Here is a 21161-nt window from a genome sequence, read left to right as displayed (position 1 = left end):
ACCTCAGCACTGCCTCATGCCTTTACCACCTGTGTCCATGAAATCACCTGACCCCTTCCATGAGTAAGTTTCTGTCCCCTGGCGGTGTGCTCACCTGGGGCTGTCCTCTGATGGCTGTCCTTTGGAAGGTCTTATTCAATTGCTTTTAGCCCCACTCACTTCCTTTGTCTGGAGTGGGACTCAGTTTCTGCACATCCTGTGAGGGGAGTTAAAGGCCAGAGCAGTCCAGGGTAGGATGTGTTGAGAAGGAGCTGTTGATGAGCATGGAGTGTGGAATATTCAGGAACATTGTTGGTCTTTACCTCAGGGAATGTCTGCTCATCCACTCACAGATACCTGGAGGTCACCTGCATTAGAACCCAGCAGGATGGCAAGGGGACAGGGTGATCCAGGCCAGCCCTTGTCCTCAGAAGACTGATAACCTTCTGAAGGCATGGAGGGAGTGCATGGAGTTGGCAATCACGATCAGAGAAAGGGGAAGCAGAGTGGGGGACTGGACTTCCAGCTGGGTAAGGCTGGCTTCCAGGAGCCAGGACTCAGGAATTGTTAGTCCACCTTTGGAAACTGCAGGATTGCCCTCACTCTCACTTGCCTGGAGACCAAGTAAGCCCCAATGGAGCCCCTGCCCTATGTAAAGCTTGGTTCAGGTCAAGGCATCGCATAGACTTTCTCTTGTCAAGCCATGTTTTCATGAAGCTGTACCTTGATTGTTAGCACAGAACAGGAAACCCACAGTGCTTGTTTGTATGGTGTGGGTTACATATACTTCCTTTCTTGATTGTGTGTGTGTGCACATGTATGTATGTGTGCACACATGTATGTGCCACATGCTTACTTGTGGAGTCAGAAGGCTATTGCAAATCTAACTTAGATTGTCTGACTTGATGGCATGTACCTCTACCCATTGAGCCATCTTGCCAGCACACATTTCCCTTTTCACCAGGATTGTTTAAGTTTTTTAAGACAGGGTCTCTCTACATAGTCTTGTCCTGGAACTAACTCTGTAGACCAGGCTGGCCTTGAACTTAGTAGAGATCTGCCTGCCTCTGCCTCCAGGTGCTGGAATCAAAGGAATGTGCCAACATACCTGGCTTTTTACCAGGGCATTCCTCTCATTTCTAGAACTGTCCACAAGCTTCAAGGCTGCTTGCCATATTTTCTGTCAGTGTCCTTTGAACACCTTGATTGTGTGTGAAGTTTCCATTTCCACAAATCAACCCTCTAGGACAAAACCCAAGAAATCCAGCCTTCCATTAGATACTCCGGAATAATGAGGAGGAGGAGGAGGAAAATTATTTAAGAATGAGTCTCTCGGGGATGGAGATGGCTCAGTGGTTAAAAGCACTGACTGCTCTTCCAGAGGTCCTGAGTTCAGGTCCCAGCAACCACATGGTGGCTCACAACCATCTGTAATGCGATCCAATGCCCTCTTCTGGTGTGCATGAAGACAGCAATGGTGTACTCATATACATAAAATAAATAAATCTTAAAAAAAAAGAGAGAGAGAGAATGAGTCTCTCAATCAGCATAACGAATCACACAGCCTTGCCCTGTGTTAAATACACTAAAGACTATGGAAGGAACCTGATTTGAAGAATAAGAAGTGGTTGGGATTTAGCTCAGTGGTAGAGCACTTGCCTAGCAAGTGCAAGGCCCTGGATTCATTCCTCAGCTCCGGAAAAAAAAAAAAAAAAAAAAAAAAAAGTGCAGTGACTGAAGAAAAAGAAGTGTGTGCAGCTTTCAATAAGGGATCCGAGGAGCTTCAGATTTTGAAGAGGATCTTGGAACCAATCCCCAGGATTACAAGGGCAGCTACATTGTCTGAGCACAGTTACCACCATAGCCTGTGTCTGTGCCTGTAAGGTCCAGTCATTTAGTTCCTTACATGGCAAAGGTGGCAGGGAAGTAACAGTTTAGACTGTCCAAAGAAACATCAAGTGCTCATCCCTGGAAGGCCGAGTCTCCTAGATGTCCTCTGTTCCTTTCTGGAAATGTTCCGATGGCACACGCACCCCGAGCTCTGGCGTCATGAGCCCTCCCCACAGGGCCGTCTGTCAGGAAATAACCTGGGCTGTTTCTGCAGATGTTGGCCCAGAGCCCCTCTGCCACCCACCCTCCCCAGGCTCCTGCACTAAGTGCTAACCCTTGGGCATGCAGACGTGTAGTCCCGAGAGCACACAGCAGCATAAATGGAGTTCCCTTACCAAAGAAGAAAGGATGTGGCTGTCATCTCAGCAGCCTAGAACCTGCCGCTGTCAAACCAGGACATTTTCAAGTTTCCTTTCTGTTGCTGTGAAAAAACACTGACCAAAACCAAGTTGGAGAGGAAAGTGTCTATTTGACTCAAACTTCCAGGTCACAGCCAGTCATTGAGGGAGGTCAAAGCAGAGAACCAAAGCGGAAACCTGGAGCTTGCTGGCCGGTCACTCACTGTCTCTGCAGCTCAGTCCCCTCTGCTGTCTACCTACAGAATGCTTTTGTCATTCCCAAAGGAATGGCAGTCAGACCCTCCCAGTATGCCCTTCTCCCTAGTTCCTGGCAACCTTGAACCCCCTGTCTCTAAGGCTTTGCCTTTTTGAGACATAGTTACTTAGTTTGCTTTTCTTTTCTTTTGTTTTTATGGACAGGATCTTATGCTGCATCCCAGACTATATCATGGATCTGAGAGTGGCCTAGAATTCTTTTTCTTTTGAGACAGGGTCTCACCATGTCCCCTGGCTGACCTGGAACCCACTAGGTAGATCAGGCTGAACTCAAACTCACCTCTGCCTTTTGCCTCTGCCTCCCAAATGCTGGGGATTAAAGGCCTGGACCAGTATGTTCAGCGTCACAATGGCCATTGTGTATACTATCACATAGTCTGGGATGTTTATCTCTGGCTTCTTGCAAAATGCTTTCAAAGTTCATGCCTGCTTTATTCTACGTTACCCTGAGACTGACTGTCCAGCTAGTTCATGGACATGTTGGAGTTGTAGGCACACATGCTGGTACCGGCTTTTTACATGGGTGCTGAGGTTCCGAGGTCAGATCTTCTGCATGCAGAGCAAGTAGTCTGTCTATTGAGCAACCTTTAGCCCAGACCCCTACTCCCAGCTTGTGTTTTGGCAAAGTTTAGTTCACCAATCTGTTTCCCCTGTATCTGTACTTTGGATGCCAAATTTAAAGATGCCATTGCCTGCTCCTGACAACTGTGGTTTCTTCTAGATTTCTCCTTTTAAACCATAAGTTCGGGCCTTTTGGCCAGCCTGTGGTGGTACATGCATTTAATTCTAGCACTTGGGAAGAAGTAGAGGCAGGCGTATCTCTACGAGTTTGAGGCCAACCTGGTCTGCAGAGTGAGTTCCAGGTCAGCAACCTGGTGTGGTGGTGATGCACGGCCTTAATCCTAGCACTTGAGAAGCAGAGACAGGCAGATCTCTTGAGTTCCAACCCAGCCCAGGGCTGTACTGAAATACCCTGTCCCGAAAAACAAACAAACAAACTAACTGTAGGCCTTTTGATTCACTTTGACTCCCCTTCCCGTATGCATGTGTGATACTGAGGCTCAGCTTGATGCTTGCACTGGAGCCACCTGTTTACCTGGCACCTTTGTCCCAGCTCCCTGCCTTTTCATTCAATTGTCTTGGCAGCCTTGTTGGAAGCCAGTTTGACCACGGATGTAGGGGGTCTTTTTCTGGACTCCTAAGTTTCCTCATTGGTTAATGTCTTAGAGTTTTACTGCTGTGAAAAGACACCATGGCCAAGGAAACTCTTATAAGGACATTTAATTGGGGCTGGCTTACAGGTTCAGAGGATTATCATCAAGGTGGGAGCATGGCAACCTTCAGAAAGGCCTGGTGCAGGAGGAGCTGAGAGGTCTACCTCTTCATCTGAAGGTGACTAGGAAAAAACTGGCTCTCACATGGTCTCATTGCGCACCCTCACAGTGACACACTTACTCCGACAAGGCCACATCTCCTAATAGTGCCACTCCCTGGACCAAGCATATTCAAACCACCACAGTTAATGTGCTCGTCTTTACTCCAGCACCCCAAATTGTTGACTAATTATAGATTTCAACAATGAGGTATACCCATCTCTACCTGACCTGAAGTGGTCGCACAGTTGAGAGCTCCACGTTTTCATCTGAGACACTGTGGGATTCTTAATGGTTATGTAGAAATAACAGCTGGAGTTTTTATTCTTGGTTATGTTGAATCTGTAGCTACCCGAGTAGTGCTGCCTTCTGTCTGAGTCTGTTTGGTGTTGCCTTAGGAATTGTACAGACTGGATTATTTGGAAACAGTAGACATGTGTTTCACTCAGTGTGTTAGAGGCTGAAGTCTAAGCCTGAGGGCCACTCCTGGCTAGGACCATGCTTCTGTGTCACTGTGGGTCACCGAGGGCATCACAGTGTATGTAAGAGAAGGCAGATGAGCTCAGCCTTTGATCGGGAAGCTGCTTCCAAGATAACCAACCCATTCTTAAGAATTCTCTCCTCCTGACTTCATCTCCCGTGAGGATCCTATCTCATTGCCATGGCTTTGGAAACCGTGCAAACCACAGCACCATTGTAACAATCTTGTCCTCCAGTCCATGGGCATGGGATGTCTTCCCACGATGTTCTGTAGTTTTCAGTGTACATGAGCTATGCTTCTTTTGTTAAATTTATTCCTAAATACTGGGGCTGGAGAGAGCTCAGCAGCTACCAGCTCTCAGCACTCCTGCAGGGGACTCAGGCTCAGCCCCCAGCACCCACATGTGGCAGTTTGCTCGTGACTGCAGTTCTGGCAGACCAAGAGACCCTTTGGATTCCATGGGCTCCTTCTGAAGGTTACACAGACTTACACATACACAACTAAAAAGAAAGAAAGCCTCTCATACTGTCACTCCTAACATGGCAAAATATGAGAGGCGTTTCTGTCCACTGACCTTATGTCACAGCCTTGCCAAACCTGTTTATTAACTATAATTGTTCTTGTGGGGTTTCTCTTGTGGTAGAGTTTGGTTTGAAAGTAAACATTCTTTAGCAATTAACTGCTTGGAAGTAATGACTTTGTTTGTTTAGCAGTGGGTCTTGGCTGAGTAGTCCTAGGGCTTGCAGAGCTGTGGGACTGCCCATTCCCTCTACCCCAGTCCCAGTGAATCGCGTGGACTAGACCCCGGCTGGGGACCAACCCAAACTCTCCAGAGAAGGGACGAATGGCACCAAGGCCTTTCCCACTTCTAGAACAATGTAGTTCATTTTCACCTACGCAGTCCACACTATCCTGGAATCTATCCTATCTGTGTGGGAGGAGGGGGTCAGAGTAAGATAGCTCGACCCTGGCCAGGACATTCTTTGGATACTTTGAAAGTGGGCGAGCAATTCAACTCTAAGAATGGACTTAGTTTATTTTTCTGAGCAGGGTCTCTGGGTACTCCTTCCTCCTTGGTCACTGTCAGTCATGGCTTTTTGTGTATTCTCTCCTTCCTCCCCCTTCCTCTCTTCCTTTTTGAGCTCTCCATACCTCCACAGTGTTCATAAGGTGCCTTCTTACAACAAAAGAAAGTCGGTAGAGCTCTTGTGGAGCACACAAAGCCCTGGGCTCAGTCCCCAGCCTGCACAAAGCGCTCATCTCAGTGCTTAGCAGGCGGCTCGAAAGTTCAAGCCCATCCTTAGCTACATAGCAAGTCTCAGCCCAGCCGGGCTACGTGAGACTGTCACCAAAGTTGTGTCAAGTTGGCCACAGAAACTAACCAGTGTATCCACAAAAGTTTTAGTGATAATAAATTATAAAGCAGTTTATCTTAAATTAGTTCTTTAGAATGTGCATAGTCTTTTCATTTCCTTGAATTCTTCTGTTTCATCTGTACTGGGATTAGTCATTTACCTCTAGAGCAGTGGTTCTCAACCTTCCGAACGCTGTAGCCCTTTATTTAATATAGTTCCTTGTGTTATAGTGACTATTATAGTGAGAAGCCCTAAAGCTTTTCCTTCACAGGTTGCTGAGGGTCATATGTCCAGGAGTGGCACAGTCCAGTCATACACTAGTTCTCCTTTTAGCTTTTAGCGAAGCCTCCATGTTGATTTCCAGAATGCTGCATCAGTTAATGCTCCTGCCAACAGTGAGCCAGTGCTACCACCCCATCCCACCCCCACTTGTCACCTGCTCTGCTTGTCACCAGTTTGCTGTGACTTTCACTCGTTTTTTGAGACAGGGTTGCTCCATGTAGTCCTCCAGGGTTGGTCATAGAACTTGTTCTGTAGACCAGGCTGGGCCTCAGACTCAAAGATCCACCTGCCTCTGAGTGCTGGAATTAAAGTGATGAGCCACCACTGCCCAGCACCACTTGTTTTCTTGAGGATAGACATTCTGACGGGGCTGAGACAGAACCTCAGTGTACTTTTGAGTTCTGATGATGATGGCTAAAGATGTTGAACACTCCTTAAGATATTTATTAGCCATTTGTATTTCTTCCTTTATGGGCTCTCTATGCAGTGGCATGGCCTCTGTTTTAAATAGGGTTGTCTGTTTGCTGTTTTTTGTTTTGTTTTGTTTTATTCTAACGTATTCTGTATTGTGAGATTAAGCCTTTGTCAGATGTGTAGCTGGCAGAGGTTTTCTCCCATTCTGTGGGCTTCCTCTTCTCTTGACTGACAGATTTCCTTTACTGGACAAATGCTTTTTAATTTCCTGACACATTTCATTCATCAATTGTGGCCTGACTTCCTGAGTAGCCAGAGCTCTCAGAAAGCCTTTACTGAAGTGCAATTTGGAAGTGTTTCCCCTGCCTTTTCCCTTAACAGTTTTGGAGCTGAAGTCTTACGTTAAGGTCTTTGATCCATTCGGAGTTGTTTTGTGTGCAGGGTGAGAGACAGCAATCTAGATTCATTCTTCTATGTGTAAATATCCAGTTTCCCCAGCACAAATGTGTGAGTTTAGTTTTTTTTTCTTTTTAAATCAGGGGGTTAGGCTTGCATGAGTTTCTACTTGGACTTCTGTGCATTAACATACATTTCTGGTTTTATGCTGGTGCCATGGTTTTCTGTACTATGCTCTGCACTGTTCCTGGAAACCAGCCACAGCTATTTCTCCAACACTGTTGCTCAGGATTGCCGAGCCTATCTGGGATCTTTTGTGCTTCGACAAACATTTTATTATTTGTTTTTCTGTTTCTGGAATTCCAATGTGATTGTTTCGGATCTGTGATGTGTTTTTGGAAGGACAGCCACTTAGTCTTCAGCTCCTCCTCCGTCTTTTTCAGTGTGCTAAGGTCTTCACTGAGGAGGGCTCTCATTCCCCTGTTCGGTTAGCCCAAGGCTGGAGGTGGGCTGGGGCCTGTTTTCTTTTTAGCTTGCTTCCTGTTGGTTTCTAGATTGGCCGTTGATTTCTGTGTGTTCATTTTACAGCCTGCCATCTTGCTCAAAGTATTGATGCTGGAAGTTCTAAAGGTTTTCTAGTAGAGTCCTCAAGATAACCTTACCACCACCATTTCTCTCTCTGAGATCAAGGTCTCACATGTAGTCCTGACTGACCTGCAACTCAATGTGTATACCAGGTTCACTCCAAACTCAGAGAATCATATATCTGCCTCACCAAGTGCTAAAATTAAAGGCATGTACCACCACCCTGGGGATAGAGTCTCTTTTAAAATCACATCTGCGGGGTTGGGGATTTAGCTCAGTGGTAGAGCGCTTGCCTAGCAAGCGTAAGGCCCTGGGTTCAGTCCTCAGCTCGGGGGGTGGGGGAGTTGGTCCTTTAAAAAAAAAAAAACTCTTATATGTGTCTGCATGTGGACATCTGCACATAAGTGCAGGTACCCATGGAGGCCAGAAGAGGGCATCAGATCCCTTAGAGTTCCTGACATGGGTATTGGGAACCAAATTCAGATCCTCTAGAAGAGCAGCAATAAATGCTGTTAACCAATGAGCCGTCTGTCCAACCACCTTAAGTATTAGATTTTAAAAATCTCAATCTGAGAACTAGTAGCTTCCCAAGAGTCAGCATCTGGCCAAAGCCATTCTCCTCTGCTGCTATGATTTCAATAATGTCACTGTCTTCTGTAGCCTGACATGGGGCTACAGTGACTAGACCCCTTTTTCCTGGGCCATGGGACAAGATTTCTGGGTATTCAAGGAGAATTGGCATGCAGGAACTCCTGATCACCTAATCTCCTGTCATCAGCCACACATACTGTTCTATAATGACAGCAAGCTTTCATATGCTTAATGGGACTCAAGCTTGGCTGTACATTAATACTACTTGGGACTTTTTAGATGCCGTGGGTCTTCCTTGCTTACACCTTATTCATAAAGGCAGAGTTGCTTTCTTTTTTCTTTATTTTGTCGTTGTTCTTTTTTGACACAGGGATTCTCTGCAGCATAACAGCCCTAGCTATCCTGGAATTCACTCTGTAGACCAGACTGGCCTCCAACTCAGAGATTCGCCTTCCTCTGTCTCCCAAGTGATTGAGGTTAAAGGCATGAGCCACCATGGCCCAGCCTGGTTCCCAGTTTTTATCAAGTATGGATAAGCCTGCTGGAAACACATGCAGCTTCTCACAGGCCCTGTTTTCAGCTCAGCTGGCTGCCTCCCAACGAGCGGTGGATCTGCTTGTAAAAGCATGGCGAGCTTTGTGAGAAACGCTGTACTACCTTCCAAAGCAGTGAATGAAGACTCCTGTCACTCTGGACCCTTGCCAGGATATGGTTCCGTCTCCTTCTAGAGATCAGGCATAGTCCTGAAACCCAGAGTGAGGGCCTGCCCTAGGCCTGCATGCCGCAGTACCAGGAGGCTTTTTAATCTGAGTCACTTTGGAACAGGTGTGTGAAGTTGGAAGGGAAGGCTGGTTGGTTGGTATGGTCTCCTGAGTCACACTAAGCCCCACATCATTCCGAGCAGTACAGCAGTACACGCTTAGAGGATGGCCTACTTGGCTTTAACTGTCAAGTCGACATAGCCTACAGTCACCTACAGGGGTTCTCAATCAAGGGATTGCCCACCTCAGAGTGACCTGTGGACATGTCAGTGGGAGACGGTATTTTGAGGATTCATGTGACAGGACTACTAGGAGCGCAACACAATTCCCTGGGCTTTATAAGAAAGCTAACTGAGCATTAAGTTCGAGAGAGTAAGCCACCAGGCGGCCTCCTCTGTGGTTTCTCCTTTCTTACTTGAGTTCCTGCCCCGACTTCCCTCAATGACAGTGATCTGGAAGCATCAGCCAAGTATACCCTTTCCTCTTCTAAATTGCTTTCGGTCACAGTGTTTTCTCATAACAGAGGGGGGAAACTAGGACAGATGGAGACATCTGCAGTGACCTTAGCCATCAGAGATATGCAAATCAAAGCTGCAACAGGCCACATCTCACCCCCACCAGAATGGCTGTCGTCAGGAAGTCAAACAGCATCCAGGCAGGGTAGCACATGCCTCTGGTTCCAGCACTTTGGAGGCAGAGCAGGCAGATCTCTGAGGTGGAGGCCAGCCTGGTCTACAGAGTGAGCTCCAGGCCTGTCGAGGCTATATAGTGAGGAGGAAACTATATCATTTTGAGGAAAATGGATAAAACTGGAGATCATGTTAAATGCATCAAGCCAGACTCAGACAAACATGTTTTCTCTCACATATGGACCTCAGGGGTGTGTGTGTATATGTGCAGGACATGAAGTACATGTAAGAAAATGTCATATTTTACATAATTCATATATGCTTAAGAAAGAGGAAAATGCCTAGAGCCAAGATGTGATAGCTGGGTCTGCAGTTGTCTTCTTGGACCGTAAGATGACCTTGAGTTTGAGAGCCCAAGGCTGAGAATAACAAAGCAGAGCAGTGGACAGTGCAGACCCAACAGGTACTGTCAGGCCTCAGTACCTGCTGTGGTCTGCACTGCCCATCCCCCTTTCAGTGTAGAAACCTAGACTTAAAGCTTCTTTAGCACAGGTGAGCTTTTGTTTTGCTTTTGTCTGTTTTTGTCTAGCAGGTATGCATGCTTCTGTGTTCTGGCACCATACAGTCTGAATGGTAGGGGCCTTGGATACCCTGGTGTTCGGTGACACCAGGCAGTGGTGTATGTTACAGAGGGCAGAGGAAAGGAGAGGTGGCCCGGGGACGGCATCATGTATTCTGTGCACAGAGCCATGAGTAAGCAGGCCAGAGGCCCACAGAGATGCCAGGGGCACATTCAGGAAGTCACAAGCCGGGGGGGGGGGTGGGGGAAACGGCAGAGGAAGGGCCCTCTGCTCAGGATGACTGGGAGAAGAGAAGACAAAAGCAGGCTTGGAGCTGGAGCAAGGACAGAGACCAAACTGCAAGTTCCCAATGACAGGGCATGATGGCTCATACGTGAATTCCCAGTACCTCGGAGAATGCAGGCAGGATCGCAGAGAGTTCAAGGCCAGCCTAGGGTTGCATAGTGAGACCCTCTCTCAGAGGGAGAGGGGGAGCAGGGAAGAGAAGATTTGGAAAGGAGTTGAAGCCTCACAAATGGGGCTGGGTGGGGAGGATAGGGACACCAAGACCAGCAGGATTTATAGAGGATGCTGGGAGAGTGGCTGTGCCCTGTGCTTACATGTGGTCAGAGTGATGAAATGTACATGGGTTTAAAATAGGAACTCTAGGCCTGGGTATGTAGCCCAGTGGTGGTAGAGCATGTGCTTAGCACATGCAAGGGCTGGGCTCCATCTCCTGATCGGATGGAGGAGCGTCCTTCTTCATTCCGTACATAGGTCCATTTGATGACAGGGTCACCTCTCAAGTTCAACAACTTCCCTTTGCCATTCATTTCTGGACACGCTGCTGCCTCTGTGCCTTTGTCTGCACCCTAAAGCCAAGCACCCATTCCTTTGATTCTGAAATCCACCATGGGTTCAGGTTTCTTTGAGCCTATTCTGTCACCATTACTCCTCAGGGTATGTTCCACCTCACTCTGACCACCCTTTTCTACCTGCATGCCACTTGGGCCAACTGGTGTCTCAACCCCCACCCCCACCCCCCATCCCCCACCCCAGGTTCATCTTCCACTTGTGCACTGTGGTCTCCCACCAAACTGCCACAGCCAGAATCAGGCCTCTTTCTTATCCAGAGAACATTTACAGCGGCACCCACTCAGCGTTCAGTTAACAGTTGCTGAGTGAGTAAACATCTCAGTGTGTGAAGTTGAAGCTAACGGCCTAAAGCAAGTGACACTGAAGCTAGTTCAGATTCAAGCACCACAGAGCTGTGGGAAGTTAAGTAATGCAAGCTGGGATGGGAAGTAAGTCAGTTCCCAGCCTCCTGTGAGTTCTGTGAACTCTACAGCCTGCGGATGTAAGGATGAAACCTTCCTTTTTCTTGAGAGTCAGTTTCCTCCCCTTCCTGGGGCCTCCGCTCCTCCTGAGGTATGTGGGACATCAGAGACTTAGGAGCCAGGCTGATGGGGCTGCGCACGCATGAGACACCTGAGCTGAACTGAGCTGAGCTGAGCTGAGCAGCCAAGAGCAGAACCTGCTTCACCGTTGTCAAATCCGCACTGGCCTAAGATGAGTGCTGGAGGCCCAGCGAGGGAAGAGAGCTGGGCTCAGCACCGCTGGGGCTGGCCAAGTGGCTGCAAGAACGCTTAGGAGGCTCGTGGTGTTCTCATCCATGTCACCGGTGCCCGGAGCACGGCCCTGGAAAACAGCTTCTTCCGTGACACAGATGGAAAAGTCACTTTTATTTTAGTCCAGATGCCCCCACCCCATAGCATCCATTCCATCCCAGGAGAGCCACTGAAGGCTGCCTTCAGCCCAGCCCCCAGCAGAGCCCAGCTGCCCACGCTGGCATTTGACCCCGTGCCCAGGGCTGCTCTGGGAGTCACCTAAAATGACTGCCTTGGGTGTGGAGAAACTGAGGTAGGGGGAGAGCCTGGCAGCTTAAGTCTGGATTTTCTTATGTGTCAGCCTCCAGAAATCCCTCATTTGGGACACAGAGCTGAGGAAAAGCTGAGCGCATGGCCTACTTAGGAAGCCTTAATTATGGCCTCTGGGTGGTGTTTTCCTGTCATCCACGACCCAACTTCCAAGGCTGTTGATGGGGATGATTTACGCTGACATCTGGGCCCCTTCCTTTGAAACTGCATGTCACTTCAGGCTTGGTCCCACTGTGCGGGGAGAAAGAGGGTATGGTACCAACATCGGCTCGCTCTCAACACTGCTGCCCTCAGGGGGTTAGAGCCCAAAGCACCTGCGGGGAGGGGGCCGGTGCTGAGGTGGGGCAGGACACATCCCCTCCGGGCTCTGGCAGGATGTTCCAATCCAGCCCGGCCTCACCCTAGGTCCATTCTCTTACCCTCTCTGGAAAGTTCATGCTCCCGCCCACGTGTGCGTGCACGTACGTGCACAGGCCCCCGGAGGCCCAGGTAAACACCCTGGTGAACCAACACGTATTGTGTTTTGGAGCCTTTAGTCTTCTCAGCTCATTTGTGAGGAGGCTGAGGGCTGTCATTACCGCTCTCTGACTTGTTAGGTTGCCAAGATGGGAAAACAGTTTTTCCTCCTTTAAGAATCTAATTACTTACTTGGTTAGTCCCAACCCATATACCTTTCTTAGGAGAGAGACACCTTGTGCCTGCCGAGAAAAACCTGGCCTTGGCCAGCTTTCAAAGACTGTGTGCCTGGCCAGGTGCTGTCTGTCAGCACAGCAGACGTGCGACCTGTAGAAAACCCCTCTCCATGAGTTTAGGAAACAGCCTTGCATGGTTCTTGTGGAAGGAGGCTCCTGTTTTCTATGCCCTGAAGACCCTGCCATTTCCCTTTTTCTGTGCCTTGTCTTGCTAACCTGCTTTTGTCAAGGCTTTCCCTCTTCAGGCGGGTGCCTCCCCAAGCACTACCTCACTGTTCACCACAGTCAGCTCCCCAGCCCTGGGCTGGTTCAGTTCCATTTCAGTTTGGGGTTTTATTTTATCTCATTACATTTATTTGTGTGTGTGTGTGTGTGTGTGTGTGTGTGTGTGTGTGTGTGTGTGTGTGTGTGTGTGTTTCTGGCATGCTTTGATATGGAGATCAGAACACAGCCAGTTGACTCTCTGCATCCACTGAATGGGTCTGGGGATGAACTCAAATTGTCAGGTTTAGATGCAGGCACCCTTACTGTCTTATCTTGCCTGCCCTCCTGTGCTGGGGCCAGGGCTGCAGGTACAGGAGCACCTGTGAGATGGGTGCTGTGAGATGGACCTTTTGCCTGCTTTGAATTTTTGTAGGAAGACCCTGGGCCTTTGCTTATCTCCCTGGCCCCAGTCTCTCCTGGACCTGTGCTCCCAGAGCAGAGGATGAGGCCTCCACTGGGTTACTCTTCACCTTAGGGTGGGACACTCATCCTCCCTGCTCTACTCAAGTGTCTTAGCCCAGCCCCCAAGGTCTTGATTCAACATTTGAGAACACCTGTGGCTTTGCACCCAGCCTGCTCATCTCGAGGCTGTTTACTGCTTCCTTCTTACCTGTGAAGCGCTTAGTCACACTGTTTGGAGTTCCTCTTTTTGTTCACGCGTTCATTCCTTTGTTCGTTCGTTCATTCATTCATTCACTTTCTTTCATGCTGACTGCTTCTAGGTCCTGGAGGTATGGACATGGCCCACGCCAGTGTGGCCCTTCCCCAGTGGTATTTCTATTTTTATTTATCTTTTTTTTTCTTTGAGAGATAGTCTCATTTGGTAGCCAAGACAGCTCAGATTCACAGCAATCCTCCTGCATCATCCGTTCGGGTGCTAGGCTTATAGACATGAACCAGCACACACTTTTGTGCTGTTGGGGAGAGACAGATCAGAAGTAAGTAAAGGAACAGATAAGATAATGTAGAGAAATGTTAACAGGACAGAGACAGAGCCTTGGCCTCCCAGTGAGCATGAGAGGGGTCAAGAGGCAGAAAGGCCTGTGGGATGGGTGATCTTCCAGCAGCATGGCCAATCATTGTTTTGTTGTTGGTTTTGAACCTGTCCTTAAATGGTCTGAAGGCAAAAGCCCCAAGGATACAGTTCCCCCTTATGTGGATGTGGGCTGAAAGGGAGGCCAGTGTCCCTCCTGGCAGGGACAGTGTCCCAGCAAGCCCACAGAGGTCTCTGCAGCAGTCCACGGGCTGCAGTGGGCATGAAAGGACAGGAGTCGTGTGTGTCGGGGAGACTTTAATGCTGCGGCTGTGTCTCTCACTTGGCTGGGAGCTGCTGAGCCCAGCTGCTACCTGGTGTGAATGGATGGTCAGGTGATGGATGGTCAGGCGACCGGCCGTTTCCTCTGGCTTCGTGGCTTCAGAGCAGCCCGTTCTTTGAAAGCCAAGCAAGAGTCCCCAGAGTCCTAAAACACAAAGCACCTGTTGCTTCATTTCTGCAGTGAATGTTCCTGGTGCAGGACGTGCAGAACCTGCTTACCTGGAGCTGGGGACCACACCCCCTCCGCTCCTTGGTCTAACTCTGTCCTCCTTTGGCCTGACAGATGAAGACATGCGTTTGTGGTATCCCTCACTGCAAGAGGTCAAGGAGGTGTTCCGCTGCCTGGGAGCCTACAACCCTGCCCTGTACCCGCATGGGCCCTTCCAGCACAGCTCAAGGTGTGTCCCTTCCTCCTCACTGCTGCCTTCTCTCTAGACAGTGACTCTAGCCTGTAAGGTAGGAACTGCTGCATAAGCACACAAGTGTCATTCCGTAACCAGTGTGACCAGAATCCAGACCTTGGCTACTTAGACAACCAGTGTGAAAGAATTTTGCCACTTCTTTGGCCCCTGCCCCCTCCCACTGGTAGACCCCAGACTTCTCAACCTAGTCAGTACCTCCCTCCCTCAGCAGATTTCAGTCTCTATTCAAATCTGTTTGGCTAGTGCTTATAGCAGCTCTTGGCCAGCCAAGCACAATTTATTGTCACCTTGGGCTGGGAGGGGATGTGTGTGTCAGAGGGTGTTTTAAGATAGGGGCTCACACCTCTCAAGCAGGCCTCAGACCCTCTGTGTAATGCAGGAGCTTAAACCCAGGACTTGAACTCTAGCCAAGCACTCTGCCAACTGACCTATGCCCCAGACCATTGATTATCAAGACAGAGTCTTGCTATACAGCCCTAGCTGGCCTAGAGTTTTCTGTGTATACAAGGCTGCCCTCGAACTCAAGGCTACAGGTTCTCACCAGTGTCTCTGGCTTAAAATGGAAAATGTTCTTGAATATCCTTTAGTCCCAGGAAGAAGAGGCAGGCAGATCTTTGTGAGGTCAGCCTGATCTCCATGAGGTCCAAACTAAACAGAGCTACACCCTAAGACTCTGTCTCAAAAAAAAAAAAAATTGTATCTATAATAAACTTTGTTGTCAAAAGAAAAAAACAGAAAAGGAAAAGAAGGAAGGAAAAAGGAAAACCCCATTACCGAGGGGCTCACAACAGCTAGACAGACTACCAGCTGAGACTCCCTGCGCCAGGCTCTGTCTTGCAGAGCGTGCCCACTCGGACCTATTTTCTGAGAGTCCATTTTGAGCCTGTACTGGGCTTGGTGATGGGGAGTGAGTGGAGCTAACTGTGCGAGCGCATCCCTGCCCTCCAGGGACAGAGCCACACAAATCCCAAGTGACCGGTGGACAAAAAGGGCAGAGGCTGTGGAAGTGTTGTGTATCTCATTGTTCTCCAGATCACAGCACATCCCAACCTCCTTGAAAACTCTTTGCGACATCCCCCACCCTGCATCCGGCAGCAGGCCCTCCACCCAGGCAGAGCTGGGCCCTTTCTTTAGCTGCGGATGTTCCTCTGCAGGGAAAGCAGAGCTTTCTTAAGAACCTGTTCCACGACTGTGTTTAGTAATTGTCTGCCAAACCCAGCCACACTTGGCTCTGCTATAAATACCCCATGCATGTGCCAGCCCGCCACGCTCCTGCCCCTCTCCCTTCTGGAGCACAGCGCTCCATACCGAGTGTAATAGGGCTCTTGCTGCCTTCTAACACACCCTGCTGTGTCTGGGATGAGTCGGGAGAATTGGAATTGCTCAGAAAAGCAAAGTAGAGGGAGGGCCTGGTGTGGAGGGGATCGAGTGAGACACTGTGACACAGAGCACACCTGGGAGATCAGAAATGGGTGAAGACTTTCCCTCCAGGAGGAGGCTGTCCTAGGGTTCCATGCACAAACATTAGCACATGGACTTCAACTAGACCAGGTACAGTGAACCCCTGAATTAGAGGAGGAGACTTGCTGTGCCACGTGGTGTCGCTCCTAGACATGTCTTTGACCCCCTCCTCATGAGCCCTGGACATTGGCATAGCTGTTAAGACTGTTGCTCGAAGGAGGGTTCAGCGTAGTCCTGGAGGACCCATCAGTGGTCATGGCGTTTTTCCTGCTTGTGTCTTATAAGAGCCGGCTGGGAACTGTCTGCAGAGGTTTTCTGCCTGCATTCATTCTCCCTGTGTCTCTCCTAGAGCAGGCAGGTGGAGAAGATGTCGGGCATTTCTTGGGTTGCTATGATATTTGATGGTTGAGAACGCTGCAGATTTCATCGTGGAGCTGAAAGAGAACTCCTGATAACTATTCATGAAACGTCCCGATAGTCCTGCACTCCTTCACCAGAGCACAACGACATCTCAAGGAGTAGACAAGGGAAATGATGGCTCAGGCCGCTTTGTCCCATGGTCCCGTTCCTCCTAACTCTTGGCTGGTCTTGGGTACTGGCATTGTGCCATTTGTTCACCATAGTGTGGTTTGTTTGATTTTTGTTGTTGCTTTTTGGTCTTTCAAGACAGAGTTTCTCTGTGTAATGGCTGTGGCCGTCCTGGAACTCTCTCTGTAGACCAGACTGGCTTTGAATTCACAGAGATCCACCTGCCTCTGCCTCCTGAGTCCAGGGGTTAAAGGTGTGCACTGCCACCACTGCTCTGTGGTGCTAGGTATTCTCATCTCTATTGGCTTCAAGGCATGTCCCTACCTGGCTCCCTCTGGGCCACCTCTGGTGACACCCCCAGAGTCTCTTAACAACTCAGGGTAGAAGGAAGGAATTTCCTCTGCACAGAGCCACACAACTGGCTGTCTCTCTACTGTCTCTCTAGTTACCGTGAGAAACTGTGTCTTGCACTATTTGTTCTAAGCTCAGATGTCTGCCACCATCTTCTGAAATGTGCAGCACGGTTTTCTAGCAGGGCTGGGAAGATGGCTCAGTTGGTAAAATGTTTGCTGTGCAATGTGAGGACCTGAGTTTGGATTCCCAGAACCCATGGAAAAGTGAGGCACGGCTTTGCAGGGGTGGAGACAGAGGATGCTGGAGCTCTAGCTTCAGTAAGAGACCCTGTCTCATAAAATAAGGTGGAGAGGCAGCTTAGCTGCTAAAAGCTAAGTAAAGCTGAGCTAAGGTCACAACCAGAAAGCAAGGTGGAGAATGACAAGAGGGAGGCACGGACAGTCACACATGCACATGCACGCACGCGCACACACGCACACACTTATACCCCTGCAAGCTGAACTATGTCAATCATCTGAGGTCCAGAACAGCAGGAGGATTTGGAGAACAGAAGGACGGGGAGGGACCAGTGTGGGAGCACAAGAAAGCAGGAGAGGAGCGTCAGCATCCCTGCATAGTTTGGGCATACCCTGCTACACAACTAGACTTTGTTTTGTTTTGTTTCCCCTGGGAACAACAGCAAGGTCCTTAGGTAGCTCCGATAGTCTGCTAGTGCTGCTTCCTGATTACAAAGCTGTCATTTGGCTGTGACAAAACAACCTAAGGGAAGAGGGACATTTTCTTTGGGCTTATCATTTCAGAGGGATCTGTCCTAGGTCAGCTGGCTTCATTGCTTAGTGGCAAGGCCGAGGGCCTAGTGGAGGACATGTGCTCAGCTGGTGGTGGGGTCAGGCTACATCCTTGTGACCATGTCCTACAGCCACACCTCCTCTCCTAATAGCCCACTGATCTAGAAAGGTGCCAGTCCATAAGGTTAGCACTCTCACGGGACGTCTCCTGTCCAATCGTAACAAAGGCAGGCTGAAGAGGTGGCCTACATACATGGATCTGGCCTTCCAGGAAAGTTCTGCTACTGTTCTCTGGAGTCAGGGGTCAGGGTCCCCTTGGTTCTCAGACAGGACGTCTCTTTAGAGGCCAGCAGGTGAGTAAATGGCCTCACACTGGAGGAACACCCAGCCAGCACTGGGGTAGCGGGCAGCTTCCTGCGGTGCCTTGGATCTGGGTGTAATTTGTATGCATACACACAGCCTTGTTGGTTCAGTGAGGAGAACCCAAGTCCAGTTCCTATAGACTTCAGCCGGCTCATTGCTTAATGTCAGATGGTTGTGCACAGTGGTGGTGCTTATGCGTGCCATCTCCCTCCGCAGGTGTCACAGTGCCATGCAGATGCTGGCTTTCATGTGACTCTTCTCCTCTTACTTCTTTTGGTTTGGGTTTTTTATACAGGGTCTTATGTCACCCGGACTGGCCTCAAGTGCACTATGTAGCAGAGGCTGGCCTTGAACCCCTGATCCTATCTCTACTTCTACCTCCTAAGTCCTGGGATGACAGACATGAACCTCAACATCCAACTTTCTCCTAATGTCTTCCCAATCCTCCAGGGAAGGCAAATGTTGATGTGTAGGAAGAGGTCAATTGATGTGCTCTTGCAAGTTTACTTTATGGGTTTAAAACAGTGTGGCTCAGACTTAAAGTCCAGATCCTTAAGGCGGGCCATGAGCCCTCAGCAGCAGCTGAGGAAGAAGCTGCCAGGAACTGTCAGCTCACTCCTGGCCTGCTGAGCTCAGGCTGGAAGAGTGGATCCTGAAATTTTGCTGAGTGTTGGCTGTTCCGTGGCCTCTTGCTAGGTAAAGCCCTGGGTAAAGCCAGCGCATCGTCAGAGTAGCAGTCACAGATGTCACGGGATGATGTGCCGTCTTTGCCTCACAAGCATGATGCCCTGAGTTCATTACCCAGCACTGCCAAATGCGTAAATAAATCACCCTTTCAATAGCAGTCACAGATGCCAGCAGTGAGTACAGGGCCCCAATGATGTTGCTGTCCAGAAAGAGAAGAGCTAGGAAAAATGTGTCGCTCAAAAGGGCAGGTAACTATACTTGAGAAGGCTGGCGCCCCTTCCCAAGGAGTGGAGGCTCTGTGACAGCCGTACTTCCCATCCTCAGACAGTTCTAAAAAGGCGTGTCGCCAGCTCACACTTTCTTTGCCCTCCTCCCTTTGGCAGCAGCAAACTGTCTGCAAGCCTGTTTCTCTGTAACAGCCCCTGGCTGCCCCACTCTTTGTGAACGTCTGAAAACACGCCCAGCCCATGCTTGCGCCAGGTGCCTGCTCTCAGGCTGGTACAGACCAAGACACCCACTCACATATTGGCGTGAGACCAGCAGGCACCCAGATGTGCAAACCCCAGCCTCGCCTACTCTCTGGTCCTAATAAATGCTAAAATCCAGAAGAAAGGCTGAGCCCAGCCCCAGCTTCCCCACCACCAACTTTGGTGTGTTGGCCCCAATTTCTTGGTGTAGAAGACAGATCTCTTTCCCATCTGTGAAACACCAAGGCCGAGAAGTGAAGAAAAGGGAGACTTTTCCTGAAGCCGCAGTAGGTGCTGCGCTCACGGTGCCTTGCCAGAGCAGCTGTGCTAGAGCCAGTCCCACTGTTCTCAGCAGTGTTGTAGCTAATTAGGGCGCTCTGCTTTAGGGACTCCGAGCAGGTTCCTGAGAGTGCGGAAGACAGGATGGGCCTGGTGGCAGCCCTCTTGGCACAGCCCTTGCCTAGCAAGCATGAAGCTCTAGGGTTGATCTACAGCACCATATAAACCGGACATGGTGGTACACACTTGTAATCCCAGCACTCAGGAGATAGGGGGTCAGAAGTTTAAGACCATCCTCCACTACGTAATGAGTTTCAAAAGAATATTGATGAATGAATGAGACAGCAGAGGGGAGCTTTGCCTGAAACCTACTTAACTGACCCAAAGTGGCTAATGTACATTTGGTCTGAAAGAGAATAATTGAGTGAACTAAGAAGCTCTCAGGGCTGCCCACTCATGCCAGCCTTGCCAGGAGCAGCTCCAGGCTGGCTGTGTCTGATCTTTTGGGAGGGGACTTCTTTACCCAGCCCCCCAGTCACCAATCTGCCCCATCACTGGAGGGGCTGGCCACACGGGGCATGTCCACGCACGACCTGTCAGATGCAGCATGACGGCCTTTGGTGGGGGTGTGCGGCTTTGTTCTGACTTCTGTCTCACTTGCTAAGTGTTACCATGTGGTTCTGTGGTGGGTGTATTTACCATCATGGAACAGGCAAAGCGATGGCTTTTGTGGAAGGAAGACCATTAGAGAGATCAAAGGTAGGGTTTCCTGCTTTTGAGGTCCCAGAATGCTGAAGCTGGAGAGCTCATCTGACTGTTGAGCAAGTAAGAGGCACTCATGACCACCCCTCAGTGTAGACTCTCCCCACACCAAGGCAGGCTGGCCGGGGTTAGACATGAGTAGGAGCAATGGATATCATTTCAAGCTCAGGTCTGAAAGGCCACAGCTTCATGGGAGTACTTCCCTCCTGCTCTGGGGAAGGGACTCCAGTCACCATATTGAGGAGCCCCATGTGGCAGGGAACCAGGAGCCTCCCCATCCATGGTTGTATGGTGGAGCTGAGGGTCCCTACTTAGTCAAGCCTGATGTGAAGGTAGCCCCACCGGCATCGTGAAGACAACGGTAGACCCACCCCAGAGCTGTTCCTGGACCCTTGGCTCTCAGAATCTCAGTGGCATTAGAATTGTTTGTAGTTTTCGTTGTTGTTTTGAAACAGGGCTTCTCTGGGTATCCCTGGATGTCCTGGAACTCACTACATAGACTAGGCTGGCCTCAAACTCCTCCTGCTTCTGCACCCCGGGTGCTAGGATTGAAGGCATGCACCATCAGTGCCTGGCCATAATAAAGGTTTTTAAGTCTCTACTTGGGGAAGGTCTGTCCTAGGCTATGGATGGGACACACATCCACAATGGCCCTGGACAGTGGTCCTCTGTGCACTCTCCATCCCTCTGACTCTGCTGCTCTTTCTCCTTGAGCACTTCCTACTGCCCTGTTATATATAATGTCCCTGTTTCTGTTTTGTGTCAGGGCACTTGAGAGTGAGGCCAGCCTGGGCTGCTGGGAACCACAGGATCCTCCCCAGGAAGTGGCCTTGGACATTAAGCTGAGCTACATCTACAGGGTGAGCCAAACTTTCCTTTCCTGACTCACCCCAAAGTCCTGGGGTGCAACCCTGACCTACACAGTGGTTTAG

The 21161-nt window shown here is 49.6% G+C and overlaps 1 protein-coding gene across 2 annotated transcripts in view; it reads left to right on the top strand.

Moving 5' to 3' along the window:
- Fam178b (family with sequence similarity 178 member B) overlaps positions 1–21161 on the top strand; it is an 85927-nt gene that overhangs the window by 27038 nt on the left and 37728 nt on the right. For both annotated transcript variants that reach the window (XM_032899512.1, XM_032899511.1), the window contains 2 exons: positions 14402–14516; positions 20996–21089. In XM_032899512.1, the coding sequence (XP_032755403.1) occupies positions 14402–14516; positions 20996–21089 (209 nt within the window). The remainder of the gene's footprint in view (positions 1–14401; positions 14517–20995; positions 21090–21161) is intronic.

The sequence above is a fragment of the Rattus rattus genome, chromosome 4, assembly GCF_011064425.1.
Source record: "Rattus rattus isolate New Zealand chromosome 4, Rrattus_CSIRO_v1, whole genome shotgun sequence".
NCBI classification, from domain to species: domain Eukaryota; kingdom Metazoa; phylum Chordata; class Mammalia; order Rodentia; family Muridae; genus Rattus; species Rattus rattus.
Note: the sequence above shows the minus strand (reverse complement) of the source record. Positions and strands in the feature narration are given on the sequence as shown.